A 17323-nucleotide genomic window follows, 5' to 3' on the forward strand; every position below is an offset into this window, starting at 1 on the left:
CAACCTGTCCTGTTTCCCCCTTTGGGGCTTCTCCAGCCCAGGTTCCCCCCCCTATTTTGAGAACTTCCTTGTGGCTTGTGCCCCCACAGTCCCTGAATTGTTGGCTATGCTGCCTGGGGATGATGGGGGTTGGAGTCCAACAACATCTGGAGGTCCACAGGGTTATTATATTTTTAGATATACTGTAAGCCGCCCAGAGTGGTTGGGGAAACCCAGCCAGATGGGTGGGGTAATCATCACCACCACCATCATCATCCTGCTAGATCAGTCAAGTGGCCAATAATCTAGCATCCTGTTCTCACAGTGGCTAACCAGGTCATAGACTCACAGAATTGGACCACAAGATGCTTGTGGGAAGCCTGAAAGCAGGACCTGAGCTCAACAACAGCACACCCCTCCTGTGGCATCCAGCAACTGGTCTTCAGAAGCACCACTGCCTCTTTCTGTGGAGACGACACTAGTAGCCACAAGTGGTGATAGCAGAGATATTAGAGTGGTATGCCTCTGAATACCAGTTACTGACTTGCACACCTTTTGTTTGTTTGTTCATATATTTTTAATTAAATTTGACCACTTATGCTGCATGTTAATAATACAAACACAAATGTGTTAAAGCTGTAGCATGGCAGAAAGTATGCTATGTTTGTTTGCTTTAAACAAACTAATACAGTGGTGCCTCGCAAGACGAAATTAATTCGTTCCGCAATTCTCTTCGTCTTGCGGGTTTTTCGTCTTGCGATGCACGGTTTCCCATAGGAATGCATTGAAAATCAATTAATGCGTTCCTAGGGAAACCACCTTCAGGCCAGGTCCGGGGACAGTCTGTCCCCGGACCTCTTCTGAAGGCTGGGGGGGGGACAAGGGCTTTTCTTCCCACCCCCAGCATTTTAAAAAACCCCGGGACAGCGGAGGACTTCTCCGCTGTCCGGGCGATCTTAAAATGCTGGCGGGCGGCATTTTAAAATCGCCCCGGACAGCGGAGGACTTCTCCGCTGTCCGGGGCGATTTAAAAGCCCCTGGGAAGGCAGGCAGGGGGGACAAAGACTTTCGCCCCCTGCCCGCCTTCAGAAGGTGTTCCCCCCCCCCCGCCCGGCTTCGCAGCAGCGCTACGAAGCCCGGCAGCTGGGGCAGCTGTTCCCGCCCCCCCTCCCCACTTCGGAACATCGTTCCGAAGTGGGGCGGCTGGGGCAGCTGTTCCCGCCCCCCTCCCTCCTTCGGAACATCGTTCCGAAGTGGGGCGGCTGGGGCAGCTGTTCCCGCCCCCCTCCCTCCTTCGGAACATCGTTCCGAAGTGGGGCGGATGGGGCAGCTGTTCCCGCCCCCCTCCCTCCTTCGGAACATCGTTCCGAAGTGGGGCGGATGGGGCAGCTCTTCCCGCCCCCCCTCCCTCCTTCGGAACATCGTTCCGAAGTGGGGCGGATGGGGCAGCTCTTCCCGCCCCCCCTCCCTCCTTCGGAACATCGTTCCGAAGTGGGGCGGATGGGGCAGCTCTTCCCGCCCCCCCTCCCTCCTTCGGAACATCGTTCCGAAGTGGGGCGGATGGGGCAGCTCTTCCCGCCCCCCTCCCTCCTTCGGAACATCGTTCCGAAGTGGGGCGGATGGGGCAGCTGTTCCCGCCCCACCTCCCCCCTTCGGAACATCGTTCCGAAGTGGGGCGGATGGGGCAGATGTTCCCGCCCCACCTCCCCCCTTCGGAACATCGTTCCGAAGTGGGGCGGATGGGGCAGCTGTTCCCGCCCCACCTCCCCCCTTCGGAACATCGTTCCGAAGTGGGGCGGATGGGGCAGATGTTCCCGCCCACCCTCCCCCCTTCGGAACATCGTTCCGAAGTGGGGCGGATGGGGCAGATGTTCCCGCCCCACCTCCCCCCTTCGGAACATCGTTCCGAAGTGGGGCGGATGGGGCAGATGTTCCCGCCCCACCTCCCCCCTTCGGAACATCGTTCCGAAGTGGGGCGGATGGGGCAGATGTTCCCGCCCACCCTCCCCCCTTCGGAACATCGTTCCGAAGTGGGGCGGATGGGGCAGATGTTCCCGCCCCACCTCCCCCCTTCGGAACATCGTTCCGAAGTGGGGCGGATGGGGCAGCTGTTCCCGCCCACCCTCCCCCCTTCGGAACATCGTTCCGAAGTGGGGCGGATGGGGCAGCTGTTCCCGCCCCACCTCCCCCCTTCGGAACATCGTTCCGAAGTGGGGCGGATGGGGCAGCTGTTCCCGCCCACCCTCCCCCCTTCGGAACATCGTTCCGAAGTGGGGCGGATGGGGCAGCTGTTCCCGCCCCACCTCCCCCCTTCGGAACATCGTTCCGAAGTGGGGCGGCTGGGGCAGCTGTTCCCGCCCCACCTCCCCCCTTCGGAACATCGTTCCGAAGTGGGGCGGCTGGGGCAGATGTTCCCGCCCCCCGCTTCGGAACAGCGTTTTAAAATGCTGGGGGTCGGCAGCGAACGCTCCCGACCCCCAGCATTTTAAAATCTCCCTGGGACAGAGACTTCTCTGCTGTCCCTTGGAGATTTTAAAATGCTGGGGGTCGGCAGCGAACGCTTCGCTCCCGCCCGCCAGCATTTTAAGATCGCCCGGGGCAGGTGGGGGGAAGGCAGGCGGGGGGGGGGAGCAAAGACTTTTGCCCCCCGCCGGCCTTCAGAAGAGGTCCTCTTCTGAAGGCCGGCTGTGGGCGAAAGTCTTTGCTCCCGACCGCCAGCATTTCCCTATGGGCTTTCGTCTTGCGATGCAAGCCCATAGGGAAATTCGTCTTGCGAAGCGCCTCCAAAACAGAAAACCCTTTCGTCTTGCGGGTTTTCCGTCTTGCGAGGCATTCGTCTTGCGGGGTACCACTGTAATAATAAATAAATAAATATGTGCACTCCACCCCCGAGACCACTCCATTGTAACTATCCAACCTCCCAAAATTTTGACACCTCTTGTGATGATGGTTTGGCCCCTTTCCATTTTAAGATTTTAACTTAGTTTTGATTATTCAACCAGTGTACAACATGTTAAGAGAATTGAATGGCACGAGGTAAAAAAATAATAATGGATCACTTGATATGGAATGACCCAAAATAGGAATTAAGGGTGGTTGTTTTCTTAGGACGGTGGGGTTTGTGTGTGCTGTGTCCTGTTAGCATTGTGGTGGATAGGAAATGCTCTGTGGGGTGGGGTAGGGGGACCCAAAACGGGGAGGTTGAGGAGAGTCAGTCAGCGGGGCAGTGAGAATTGTCCCCCATTGTACCCCTCTGAATGTCGGAGGGTACGGACTCGTCGATGGGGAGAGTACCGTCCTGCTTAGGTCCTGCTTGAGGGCTGTCTGTCTGGCCGCTGTGAGATCTGGATGCTGTACAGTGGTACCTCGGGTTACATACGCTTCAGGTTACAGACTCCGCTAACCCAGAAATAGTGCTTCAGGTTAAGAACTTTGCTTCAGGATGAGAACAGAAATCGTGCTCTGGCGGTGCGGCAGCAGCAGGAGGCCCCATTAGCTAAAGTGGTGCTTCAGGTTAAGAACATTTTCAGGTTAAGTACGGACCTCCAGAACGAATTAAGTACTTAACCCGAGGTACCACTGTAATAGATGGGCCTTACCCACCCATATTCTTTTCTGCCTGACTTATATGTTATAGGAAGAAGCTCCAAAGGGCATGTGCCACCACATTAAAGCCCCGATTCCTACATTGTACAGAACAGACTTCCTGGCAAAGTGATATCTGCAGGAGGCCAACTTTAGGCCACAGTGTGTGACAGGTTGGACTTAAGGCAGCCAAGGAATTTCCACACACCCTCCCCAAGGGGGATAAAAAACCGTCCCTCACCGATCTTTCCCTGCTGGGTTGGCCCTTCCGTAGCTGGGCACCAAGCCCTGCTCTTTTATTTGTTTTTGTGAATGGAGGGTGGCGTTTGGGCAGGACCAGCCTGCAGTTGCTGACGGTTGTCTGGGGATGAGTGTGTGTGCTTTGGAGAGGGCATGTTTGCCAGCTTCCCAGCTGCTGACTCAGCACTCGGAATTCAAAGAGGCTGAAATGTTGTTCTCTCAATCCTGGTAGCTAGAAATGGCTTTCTCCCGGCTCTTTGTCCAAAGGTTTGTTTTCTGGGAAAGGGGGCACCCTGGGAGCTGGGGACTCATTCAGTGAAGAAGTGGCAGACATGTTTTTAAAAATTAAGTTCCTGACAGGCACTTGTGGAACATAATACCGTACACATACATAAACACACACCCTCCAAAGTAGAGTATACCTTCCAACACTTATCCGATGAATTTTTTATTATTTATACCTCACCTACTGGACTGGGTTGCCCCAGCTATTCTGGGCAGCTTCCAACATACTGTATTTTTCCATGTATAAGACTATATCCCCCCCCCATTTTTTTAAGTTTAAAATTGGGGGTCATCTTATAGACAGAATGTTGCAATTATTTATTTTCTAATTTTGGGCTCCAAAAATAGGGGTTATCTTATACACGGGAAAATATAGACTATAAAAACATAGTTAAACATTTTAAAAACTTCCCTATAACAGGGCTGCCTTCAGATGTGTTCTAAAGGTTGTATACTTATCTCCTTGGCTTGTGGGGTGGGGGGTCGCATAACTCCATACCCTCCAACATTTATCCGATGAAAATAGGGACATCCTAAGGAAAAGCAGGACATTCCAGGATCAAATTAAGCCTCTGTGGTTTCCTAACCTAACTACCCGGAAACTGAGATGGCTTCTGTAAATCCAGGACTGTCCTGGGAAAATAGAAGTCTGAAGTTGGAGATTTTGCAGTTTGCCTGAACCATAGTCAGAGAGATTTAAACATGCAAAGTGAGGCAGTATCCCACCCATATTAAGCACTGTTTGAATTATCACAGGGTTTGATGCACCTCAAGTTAATGCTTCCCCTCTCTGTTTCTCTCCCCCCCCCCACCCCACCCCCCGGCAGTGGTTTGCCCTCTGCCCTGCATGAACGGTGGGCAGTGTACATCTGGGAACCATTGCTTGTGCCCTCCGGAGTTCACAGGGCGATTCTGCCAAGTGCCAGCCGGTCGCCAGAGCCAAAGCCAGCAGGCCCGACTGCCTGGTGAGGGCCTTGCCATGGAGACGGGCTCCAGCAAGCACGCCATCTACGCAGTCCAGCTCATCTCGGACGGCCACGGGGACACGGCCTCTGGGCCCGGCTCGAAAGGCACCATCAGCCACTCCACCTTCATGGTGCCTCTGGGCCCTGGACAACATTCATCAGAAGGTACCCGAGAAGGGGCATTTATGTGTGGGTAGGGATGGATTCTGCTTTGAGAAGGGCACCGGCCACTATGGGAGAATTGCGGTTAGTTAGGTTAGGAGACCACAGAGGCTTAATTTGAACCCAACTGTAGGAACTTGTGTGTGAAATAAGATTCCCGAGCATGTGCAGAGTGCTTTTTTTAGTCCCCTGGCATCGGTGCTTAACTTCTCAGTGGCACTTCTGTCTAGGTGGCGGCAGGCTCTGTGGCTCAGTCCCGCTTACTTCTTGCCCAGCAACTGGAACTGGTAAGGTGGTAGATAAGCAAATAACATAAAAGGGGTGTCTCTGACCATGTTAAGAATGACCACATCCAGCTCCTACAACACTTGTGGCTAAAGGAGACGTCTGTGAGATCTGTGAGGTAAAGGTCTGTGAGGTAAAGGTAAAGGACCCCTGACAGGTACGTCCAGTCGCAGACGACTCTGGGATTGTGGTGCTCATCTCGCTTTACAGGCTGAGGGAGCCAGCGTTTGTCTGCAGACAGTTTTTCCAGGTCATGTGGCCAGCATGACTAAGCCGCTTCTGGCAAAACCAGAGCAGCGCACAGAAACACCATTTACCTTCCCGCTGGAGCGGTGCCTATTTATCTACTTGCACTTTGATGTGCTTTTGAACTGCTAGGTTGGCAGGAGCTGGGACCGAGCAACGGGAGCTCACCCCATCACGGGGATTCGAACCGCCAACCGCAAGCCCTAGGCTCAGTGGCTTAGACCACAGCGCCACCAGCCTCCCATATGTGACCTAGGAGCTACCAAAATGGCAACTGCTTCTAGCAGCTGCCTCTCTTGCAGCCTAGTAAATAAACCCAGAAAAGTCACTAATAAAATAAACATAGAAAAGCCACACAATATTTTTAGTAGCCTGCTAAGGAGCTAGATGTCTGTATTTCCATACTAACTGAAGAGGAGACCATGCCCCCTCTGCTAGTGGTGACTGGTGCATTTTGGGATTGGTAGGGTGGGAGGCATGGAGGCAAACAGTAGGTGGCGCCAGAGCCAACAACAGGTGGAGACAAATCATTTCACTTTTTGTCTCCTTCCTTCTGTTGAGTGCTACAGAGACTAAAGAGGAGGAAGCTGACAGACAAGGCCAGGGATGATGGGAGTCGTAGTTCAGCAATGACTCGAGGGCCAAAAGTTCCCCATACCTGCATTACACAAACACAAGAGCCTTTGGCCACATGCAGGGGTGCACTTGCCTCCGTACATGCCAGACTGCCCAACATTTTTGAGATTTCCCAGGGAGTGCTTGCAGGTCAGAGGGAATGGCCAGGTAGCTCACCTTTTTGCCCTCTAGTTCAGGTGCACCATCCGCTGGTCAATGTCCGGGTACATCACCCCCCAGACGCCTCAGTGCAAGTCCACCGGATCGACAGCCTCAGCTCGGAGGGAAGTGGGCCAGGCAGCCAGCAACACCTGATCCAGCACCCTGCTCCCAAGCCCGCTTATACCAGGCCCCCCACCCAGAAGCCCCTCGGGCGGTGCTTTCAGGAAACGATGCCTAAACAGTCGGTGAGTGGAGTGGTCTTCTGACAATTCTGAGGCATAGGAATGGCACCCAAGCAGAGAGACACAGTTAATTTTGCAAGGATATGAAGGGAGAGGAGATTTTTTTACCTCACGAGCACTTAAATCTGGATACCATTCCTTAAAACTAATCAGCAGGATGTTTCAGCGGACAAAAGGAGGTGATTTTAAATCCGCACATAATTCTCTAATGAGATTTGCTTTGCCACAGAATGTGATGGTTGCCCATCAGCCTAGACCAGACGTTCTCAAACTTGATTCCTTGGATGGGGCAACTTGGGGGGAGGATGGACCCAGAGGGTCTTGGCCAGAATTTCGTTTGTTTGTTCTACAAATCAAAGCACATACATATTTTAATAACTGCTGTCTTCCTGTTCTAATGTGCTGGATGAGGAAAAATAGAAGTATTTTTCTCCAGATCAAGCATCATTATTAGAACCAGCCCCCAATTATGAAAACCATTGGGTCTTAAGCCAGGACCACCTTAGCTGGTTTGATAATCCAGCCCTGATAAAAAAAAAACACCCCTTATTTCTACTGTCTGAAAAAATAATAATTCGAGTCTAGAGCCAAGTAGAGATAGTATCAATGGTTCTGAAACTTTCCAGCGGATCACAGGCTGTTGCTTGCAAACCAGCCAGTTGTTCACAGTCCATAGAACTTTTGATCTCAGATGGCTTTAGCAAAGAATTAGATGCAGAAGGGATGTTTGCAATAGCTGGATGGAGCTTCCACATACAAAAGCTCCATACCTGAGCATCAGACGTTAAGGACAAATAAGAGAGGATGGGTACCCCCAACTGGCTGGCTGGCCGGAGACTAGAGTTCAAGGCAGGCTGTAGTTTAGTTCACCACAGCCCAGCATTTTATTTTATTTTTCAATGATGCAGAAACAATAGTTGCACATACTGGGTTTGGGGGCACATTTGGACGAACATTAACAAAATTTATATATGTCAATTTTAAATGCATTTCTTATTTGTGTTTTATTTCCTGCAAATAGCTTTGGGACGCCTCTGGATGTGTGAAGCAACATACAAAACAATGAATTAAACTAATATCTCAAACACACGGCTGCAGCTGCTTAGCTTGAGAAAACCAGCCGCAGGCGTTCCAATGGTCCATGAGATCTAGACACTTAAAAATGCAGGAATAAAACCAGCCCGTCTTTTATTTGTAGCGGGTGTTCCACGCATAGTGTGGAGGCTGGTGGGAGAAAGGTTTAAGGGCTTCTCCGCGCTGTGGTTTAATACCTATAGCAAGCTTCCTGTATCTCCACTAAACTCTGCATTGCCCATGTGACATTCTCCTCCTCCAATTCACTGCTTCCAAACACTTTCCTTTCCCTCAGTCCGGATTTTCTCATCCGAGGGATACTCTCAAAAAAGGAGAGGGTATGCTAAAATCCGGACTGAGAGAAGGGAAAGTGTGGAGAGGTAGTGATTTGGAAGACAGCACCGTGCAAACACTGGAGAACCAAGGGAGGTACAAGACGCTTACTGTCCACATCAAACCACAGAATGGATGGCCCCTGAGTGATGTGGGTGTGCATGAGATTTCTATGTGGAGTTCATGAAATCTTATATTTCAACCTTTGCCTGTCCTGTTCAGTGTGGAAGCAACCCTCTCCCAGGCCTCACCAAGCAAGAAGATTGCTGCGGCAGCATCGGCACCTCCTGGGGGCAGAATAAATGCCACAAGTGCCCCCACTTGCAATGTAAGTCTCTCTTGCCCCCCACTTCCAAGTTCTGCACCTCTTCCCTCTAACCTAGAAACTTTGCAGGGAGCGGGTGGATGATTAAAAATGTTGGATAGCGACCCAAGGTCGGAGGAAGGGTGGGGGTGGGGCCGCCTGGGTGTCACCACTGGGGTGTGTGTGATCAAATGGTAGGCGGCACTCACCGCGGGGCCTGCAGTGCGCCCGAGCCATACGTCTCTCCTGGGAGTGACGTAGTGGTTTGGGCGCCCGCAGGCTCCACGCTGCCCCAAACGGTCCGCCCACCGCCTCCCCCTCAGCTGTAGGGTGGCTGAGTGGAAGGAGGCAGGCGGACTCCTCGGAGGCCCTGCAGAGTGTCCTGCCCCAGCTTGCCCCGCCCCTGGGCGCAGGGCATGCATGCTGCCCCAGGCACTAATTTGGCTTGCTCTGCCGCTGCCTGGGAGACAAGCAGTGGCGTAGCGTGGGTTGTCAGCACCCGGAGCAAGGCAAGTAATTTGCGCCCCCTAACCCGTGGATTTGCGCCCCCTAACCCGTGGATTTGCACACCCTAACCCTAACCCCCAGATGTTGCGCCCGGTGCGGCCGGCCCCCCCTGCACCCCCCACGCTACGCCACTGGAGACAAGTGTTCCCATATCCACAAAGCTGTGAAGCTTGCTGGGTGATCCGGGTCTAGTTACTGTCTCTCAGCCTTACTTACCTCATAGGACCCTTGTGAGGATAAAATGGGGTTGGGGACAGCCATGTGCTGTCGTTTTAGGTTGCATCCTGTTTGCAGCTTCTCCTTCCTCTCACCACTCTTGCGCCTCAAAATGAGAATCACACCGAATCACAGACTTGTTGGAAGGGTCCAAGAGGGTCATTTAGTCCAACTCCCTGCAATGCAGGAATCTTTCACCTAATGTGGGGCTCAGATCCAGGACCCTGAGATTAATCACCTTGAATCTATCCTCTGGAAAGCAAAGGAGCAACCATGGCTGCCTTTGCCTTCTCTAGATTAGTTAGAACTAGAAAACTTTCTATCCAAATGGTGTATTCCCTATTGTAAACAACACTATTATTTTCTTACCCTACAAGCATCTCCCTGCATTTAATTGCAACAGGTAAGTCTAGCCAAATTCACAAGCCATACTCTGCATGCTTTGCATACCAGCACTCTCGATATTAGGAGCGGAATATGTGCTTTGAATGCAGAAGGTCCCACATTCAAATCCCAGTTAAAAAATAGATCAGGTAGCAGGAAAACTCTTCTGTGACTGAGACCCTGGAGAACTGCTGCCTGTCCAAGGAGACAGTGCTGGATGGAAGTTGGCTGTCTGAGACGGTGTTCCAGAGAAGGGGCTGTAGCTCAGTGGTCAAAAATCTCCTTTGCATGCCTAAGCTTTCCGCCACAATCTCCGACGCTGTTTATTTTCTGAGGTGTTGCCAGACAGAGCAGACCGTAGTGGGCATGATGGACAAAAAAGCTGTAAAAGGCAGCTTCTTGCGTCCCCTATAAAACCAGAGAAGAGTTTCCCATTCCTGCATCTGCCAGCCAGGAAGAAGCTGCACCTGCTGCATTTCTGCCTGTCTTGCAGTTTAAATATATAAACACACTGTGAGGGAAGCTGAGGTTTTTGTTTTTGTTTAAAGAGAGCTTTCGGTTGCATTTTCACAACTGGCAAGGAATGGCTGGGGAGGGACGATGAGAGAGATTTTGCCCCGTATGTCTAGTGTCTTGCTTGCAAGGACGGGGGTGGCTGGCACTGATTTGGGGGAGCCAAGCTCTCCCCCTCCTAGACCCTGCCTGAATGGATTTTCTAGCTTCATGAAATCAGCCGCACAAGGGGCCGGATCTGTTTGTGTTGGACGAGGTCTGGAATGTGCTCAGGCTGTGGGCCCTCCCTCTTCCCTTCCAGCCCCAAGGCAGTATGCAGGCCCCTCCACTTCACTTTCCTGCAGCTGGCTGGCTGGCTTGGCAACTGCCCCCTTGGCAACCACAACTCGGCGCCCCTCCCTGCAAGGCTAATGTTTAAAAGATGATGTCCAAAATGGCAAGGAAGGGGACGTTTCGCTGGGCTTCTCGGATTATGCACCATGCCGTCGTTGGCACAGAAGCAAATGAGGAAGGGTTGTAGCTTGGTGGCAGAACACCTGCTTTGCTTGCAGAAGGTCTCGGGTTCAGTCCCTGAGGGCATCTCCCAGTATGCCTAGCAGAGACTTCTGTCTGAAACCCTGGGCAGCCACTGTCAATCAGTGTGGGCGGTTCAGAGTGAGAGGGACCAGAGTTCTCTGAGTCAATAGAAGGCAGCTTTCTAGGAGTTCTTCTTGCCATTTCAAGCATTCAGGCCAGGCAGACCAGGGCTTTTTGTATTGCTCATGTTTTGACCCCTGCAGGATTTTGATGCTTTCTTTTGGGAGCCTGCACTGAAGTGGGGTTACTTTAAAGATGCATTGTAGTTGCGATAGCCTTATGGAATTCTGCACAGACTGGCTGCCGTCGTATACATTTTCACATGGGAGCAAGCCCCATTGAGTTCTGAGTAATGTGTAGGACTTCACTGTTTGCTGCTCTCCCCATGAGATTAAATGTGCTTAGAATTGGCCTTCTGAAGGGCCTTTATTTATTTATTTATTTATTTATTTATTGGTTCCTATTAAATAGAAAAGAGCTGTTCAACAGTGGAACAGACTCCCTCGGGAGATCATGGACTCTCCTTCATTGGAGGTTTCTAAGCAGAGGTTGGGTGGCCATCTGTCAGGGATTCCTGGATTGCAGAGGGTTGGACTAGATGACCCCTGGGGTACCCGCCAACTCTGTTATTCCATTATTCCCTGACCCCAACTGCCTGGTTGTTTGCCTGCTCCCTGGTGTTTGGCATAAAATATCTATAAATAAATATTTCAGAATATCAGAATCAGTCCTGTTGCTTTGAGATCATAGGCTGCCTTTGGCAATCCCCATCACTCGAGGATGGGAGCGGCTGTACATATGTGTGATGTTCATTAAATGCATGCATTTTTCCTCTTTCAGACTTGGGAGTGCAGAAAACGCTGGGGAGTGACTGCCCACAGGGATACAAGCGACTGAACAGCAGCCATTGCCAAGGTATAAAATTGGGGTGGAGACTGAGAGATGGAATGTACCACGGGGGGGGGGGTCCTCTTTGCTTTTGAGAATTGTGATCTAGTATTAGGCCACATTCACACCACACATTGAAAACACCATGGTACCACTTAAAGGCTCCCCCCCAAAGAATCATGGGAACTGTAGTTTGTTAAGGGTGTTAAGAGTTGTTAGGAGGTCCCTATTCCCCTCCCACAGAACTACAGTTCCCAACGTGTTCCCAACGGTTTAACAATCAATCCCTCTTCCCAGGGAACTCTAGGAATAGGGACCTCCTAACCACTCTCCTGGGGACGCGGGTGGTGCTGTGGGTTAAACCACAGAGCCTAGGACTTGTTGATCAGAAGGTTGGCGGTTCGAATCCCCATGATGGGGTGAGCTCCCGTTGCTCAGTCCCTGCTCCAGCAGTTCGAAAGCACGTCAAAGTGCAAGTAGTAGATAGGTACTGCTCCGGCGGGAAGGTAAACAGCGTTTCTGTGCGCTGCTCTGGTTCACCAGAAGCGGCTTAGTCATGCTGGCCACATGACCTGGAAGCTGTACGCCGGCTCCCTCGGCCAATAAAGCGAGATGAGCGCCGCAACCCCAGAGTCGGTCACGACTGGACCTAATGGTCAGGGGTCCCTTTACCTTTACCTTTAACCACTCTCCACACCCTTAACAAACTACAGCTCCCAGAATTCTTTGGGGGAAGCCATGGCTGTTTAAAGTGGTATCGTAGTGCTTTAAATATATGGTGTGAATGTGGACCAAGGTTGACCGATCCAGCCGAAAGCTTGGGCCATGGTTCTGTCATCCAGGGGGAGGAAAAAAACTTAAAACACAATGCAAAGTTTCCAAAAAATAGATCAGAGGCAATTGTACTTCTTCCAGCAGAGCTTTACTACTACTGAAGGCAATACATTCAGGATTGGCACAGTCCAGAAGAAATCCAGTTGCAGCAGACTAAACTTAAAACTTACAATAGTTATAACAAGTCTAAAACTTAACACTTAGCATACTATGTACAGAACACCATAGCAGGAAGAAGAGAGATAGGAAGAGAAAGTGAAACTCAGGCTCCTTCTGACCTTACGTACCGTATTTTTTTGCTCTATAAGACTCACTTTTCCCCTCCTAAAAAATAAGGGGAAATGTGTGTGCGTCTTATGGAGCGAATGCAGGCTGTACGGCTATCCCAGAAGCCAGAACAGCAAGAGGGATAGCTGCTTCCACTGCACAGCGATCACTCTTGCTGTTCTGGCTTCTGAAATTCAGAATATTTTTTTTCTTGCTTTCCTCCTCCAAAAACTAGGTGCGTCTTGTGGTCTGGTGCGTCTTATAGAGTGAAAAATACGGTATATAGTCAGCATGACAGAAGAGATAAGAGAACCAGTTTAAGCCAGCTGTACTTAGCTTCTCTGAAGGAATAACCCAAACATCATGAAGCTTCTTTCACACAGAGAAGCTTCCAGAAACTTCCAGAACCCCCTTGAATAAATTAAGAGTAGGAAAGATCTCTACACATCAGACCAATACTTTCTGCGCTAAGAAATGCAGACTGACAGGTTCGACTCAAAACAGTGAAGATTTTATGCCAGCCTTGACTCAATCATCTGTAAATGGAGCATAACAGCCCCAATACTCTGGGATAAACCTACAAGGTGCCTTCTCTTTCACCAATGGAACACAGAGCCCGGTCCATTGGGAGTTTCTCCCGCACAAGCCCATTGAAATGAATGCACCAAGAGGCAAGGGCACCAAGATTCACCCAAAGAGTGTATGTTCACTTGTTCCCAAGAACGGAGACAAAAGGCAGCTTTGGAGATTGCTCTGCATTTCCCCCACCTGCCCCCACCACTGCAACTGCCCTGTGTCTCTTCCTCCCACAGACATCAATGAGTGTGCCATGCAAGGAGTCTGCCAGGGGGGCGAATGCTTGAACACCCAAGGGAGCTTCCGCTGCGCATGCAAGCCAGGACATGTCCTGGGGCCTTCGCGGACCCATTGTGTGCGTACGTATCTTGGCTGGGGAGGTGGGAAGATCTCTCATATCTAACCAACCCAGCCTCTCTCTGCTCCTTCCCTCCCCAAAGAATATAATCCCTATCACATGGGTCTTAAGTCCTTTCTGCGCATTGTCTGGCCCACAGCTGACGATAAGCAAATGTCAATACTGACAGCCACCATATTAAAGTACTGGTAGCTGGGACCATGGAAGTGCAAGATTCAGGGGCTGGTGCAGATAAAGGAGTTAGTCTGAGTCAGGGCAGGTACTTGTGGGTCTTTCAGCACCATGGCTCAACTCTGCACTCTGCGCATGATCAGAGTTTTTTCTGCCAATGCTGTTGCTATTTTCTTTATCGTCATCAATTGCTTGTCCTAGTAAGAGTCTTCCTGATCAGGGTTCCAGCCAGACATATTCTACAGCTCAAGGGGAACACATAACTGGCTACCCTCCAGTTTCGCTTTCCTCACACAAGATTTTCTGGCTCCTGGAGGCCAGTGAGCATGCTCAGTCCTCTTTGGGCTTCCGCTTGGGCTTTCTGCCCCCTCTTAAGTCTTTCCACCCACTTTTATATTTTGTACTTCTGCAAACCTCCAGCTTCCTCTGAACACGCTGATACCTCCCTGTAGTTTCTCAGTGAACTGGCCTCGTTTTTTTATTGGCACTCGTCACCTGAGTTTGCTGTGAGAAGGAAGTGATGGAATGCTTCACCCATTCCTTGGTACAGGGACTTGTGACGATGGCAGTGCTGCGGACACCAAACTGTCTTTTTGTCTATTGTAGAGGAGACTCCTCAGCTGCTGTGGTTGACACCATACTGATAAAGCACATTGCTTCCCCCTAAGAATCCTGGGAACTGTAGTTTAGCTCTGTGAGGGGGAGAAATGACAGTTCCTAGGATTCTTTGGGGCAGCCATGTTCTTTAAATGTATCATGTGGGTGCTTCTGTCTTTCTGCTGACTCTATACCTTGTAGTGGGATTTAGTGGCCAGGCTTTCTGTGGAGAATTTGAGGTTTATTTTGTGTTTTTATTTTATGAATCATATTCTTAATCCTGTGCTTTGGCCCAGGGAGTTTGGGGCAGCATACTAGGCTTTCCCCCTCCCAGTCCTGTTTTATCCACAAAACAACCCTGTGAGGTAGACTAGGCCGAAAGAAAGAGACAGGCCAAGAATCCCACCTTCCATTGCAGCAACACAACAGCCCTGTGATGTAGGTTAGGCTGAGAGAAAGAGACTGACCAAGAATATCCCCCTTTTCCATTTTTAGCCACACAACAACCCTGTGAGGTAGGCTAGGCTGAAAGAGAGGAACTAGCATACAGTCGTTGAGTGAGTTTACCAGGCCAGTGGGTTTTTGAAACTGGGTCTCTTAATCGTTGTCCTTGTTTTCTCTTGTGACCCCCTAACCTCTCTCTCTCTCTCTCTCTCCTTCTCTTTGTGGGGGACGACGATAGCGGAGAAGGCTGGGGAGAAGAGTTTGTGCTTCCGACTGGTGAGCCCTGAGCACCATTGCCAGCACCCGCTGCCCACCAAGCTCACCCGCCAGACCTGCTGCTGTAGCGTGGGCAAGGCCTGGGGGGCGCGTTGTGAGCGCTGCCCAGCCGACGGAACCGGTAAATAGAAGAGGTCTTTTCCCTCTCCCCCATTTCCTCCTGCGTTCTGCCACACCTGGACCAGACGTTCCCCACCCCTGTTTGTACAAAATCATTTTTGTTTTCCTTGGGCTTTTGGAAAACACCAAAGACATGCTATTGTACTGTTCAGTCTGTTTTTTAATGTTTCATTTACTTATCTTTTAATATGTTTTTATTGATTCTCCATAAGTACATTCAGTGCAAACAGAAATGTCTTCAAATTTATTCTGATAGTTAATAATGATGGGGACAGGTGTACGTCACTAGGAAGGGTATTCCACAACTAGGGAGCCACCACTGAAAAGGCCCTGTCACAGGCCAGCGCCAACTGGGCAGCCCTCGGCAGTGGTGCCACCGACAAGGCCTCACCTGCCAATTGTAGGGTCATGCCACTGTTTGTGTGACCAATTTTCTGTCTCTCTTTTTCCACCCGGACAGCTTCTTTCAGAGAGATCTGCCCTGCAGGAAAAGGCTACCATATCCTTACCTCACACCAGACTCTGACGATCCAAGGCGAGAGCGATTTCACACTCCAGATACACCCAGATGGCAACACAGACCTGCAGCAACAACCACCTGTGGAGCCGCCCACCCGCCCACCTGTGGGCAGCGACTCGCAGGAGCCAGAAGGTCAGTTCCCAAATGGGTGGGCAGGCAAGCCGAACGCTTCCTGAAGTTGTGGGGCAAGTGGATTTCTTCCACTTGCATCTTTGAGTTCTTTCCCCCTCATAGTATGGAATGAAACATCTGCTTCTTAAATTTTGGAAGGTTGGTGGGCTATAAAGTTGAATGAAGTACCGGGTGTGCGTTTATTACAGAGGCTGTGATCCCCATTTTTACTCCCCCATTGCCTAGAGCAGGCTTCCCAAAGCTGATGTCCTCAAGATATTGGTGGGCTATAATTCCCATCAGCCCAAACCATTGGCCTTGCTGGCTTGGGCTTATGGAGTCCAGTAACATCTGGAGGGACTACCCACCCTGTTTTAACAAAAGCCAGTTAAAACAAATCAGGATCGAACCCCAACTTCAGGTCCTGACTTGTTAAATGACTTTGGTTAGAGCAAACCACAGTTCCCTGGGTTTCTATATAATGTAATGCTGTGACTTCTTCCATAGTAAAAGTGGGAGCTGTCACTCTTCTCATCTCACAATGAAGATGAAGGAAATAGGAGAAGGGGTGTCACCACCCCACCCTCAATGATTGGCCATGCTAGCTGGGGCCGATGGGAGGTTGGAGTCTAATAACATCTGGACGGCACCAGGTTGGGGATACCTGGTCTAGAATGTGTGTGTTTGCATGTGTGATATTTCCTGGGAGTAGGGGTGGGGATGGAAGAGGGCTGCATTAAACTCTACCCATTTCTGCCTCCATGTCAGTGCAGCTGCAGCTGCAGCGGGGTCTGTCTGTCTGTCTGTCTGTCTGTCTGTCTGAACTTTCTTTAAAACCTCTAACCTATTTCTTCCTTTATTTGTATCTTCCAGTCATAACTCCAGCTATGGTAAGTGTCAGCTGCATTGCTGCACCGTGAAGGAGTCGGTGGCGATCTCTAGTAAGATGAGGTGGAAAAGAAGTTAACTGGCTGTGATTTTTTAAAATTATATGATTTATTATTACAACGATAAGGCCACTCTCTCTCTCTGAGGAGCTCAAGGTGGTCGACCCTGGTCTCCCACAAGCCCTAGTCTGTCACTCTTAACTGCTGCACCATGCTGGTTCTCTAAAGGCAGTCTAATGCCAAACTTGTCACTTATTCAGATGTGACCCTCAGTCAGTAGAGCATCACAGGGTTGTGGGTTCGAGCCCCACGCTGGGCAAAAAGATCCCTGCATTGCTGGGGAGGACTGACTAGGTGACTCTTGTGATGACTCTACAATTCTATGATTCTATGACCCTTCTGGTAGTGGAATCCTAGTACTTTCAGCAACCTAGAAAATATCGGTGTGTTGAATCTGGGACAAAACCATCCTGGTGACAATGGCCTTTTCTGGTGTCAATTTTCAAATGACATTAAAAATAAGTGGCAAGCAGGCTGACCCTGCCATCTGGGCATAGTAATTAGTACACAACAGACGTTTTTTCTGTGCAAGCAATGGGAA

General features: G+C 50.6%; 1 protein-coding gene across 1 annotated transcript in view; it reads left to right on the plus strand.

Moving 5' to 3' along the window:
* LTBP3 (latent transforming growth factor beta binding protein 3) overlaps nucleotides 1–17323 on the plus strand; it is a 43020-nt gene that overhangs the window by 6046 nt on the left and 19651 nt on the right. Inside the window, exons 2-9 of the mRNA XM_081174546.1 lie at nucleotides 4917–5219; nucleotides 6555–6769; nucleotides 8396–8501; nucleotides 11514–11588; nucleotides 13475–13597; nucleotides 15047–15205; nucleotides 15665–15856; nucleotides 16709–16725. Of these exons, the coding sequence (XP_081030672.1) occupies nucleotides 4917–5219; nucleotides 6555–6769; nucleotides 8396–8501; nucleotides 11514–11588; nucleotides 13475–13597; nucleotides 15047–15205; nucleotides 15665–15856; nucleotides 16709–16725 (1190 nt within the window). The remainder of the gene's footprint in view (nucleotides 1–4916; nucleotides 5220–6554; nucleotides 6770–8395; nucleotides 8502–11513; nucleotides 11589–13474; nucleotides 13598–15046; nucleotides 15206–15664; nucleotides 15857–16708; nucleotides 16726–17323) is intronic.

The sequence above is a fragment of the Podarcis bocagei genome, assembly GCF_964188305.1.
Source record: "Podarcis bocagei genome assembly, chromosome: 16".
Classification (NCBI taxonomy): domain Eukaryota; kingdom Metazoa; phylum Chordata; class Lepidosauria; order Squamata; family Lacertidae; genus Podarcis; species Podarcis bocagei.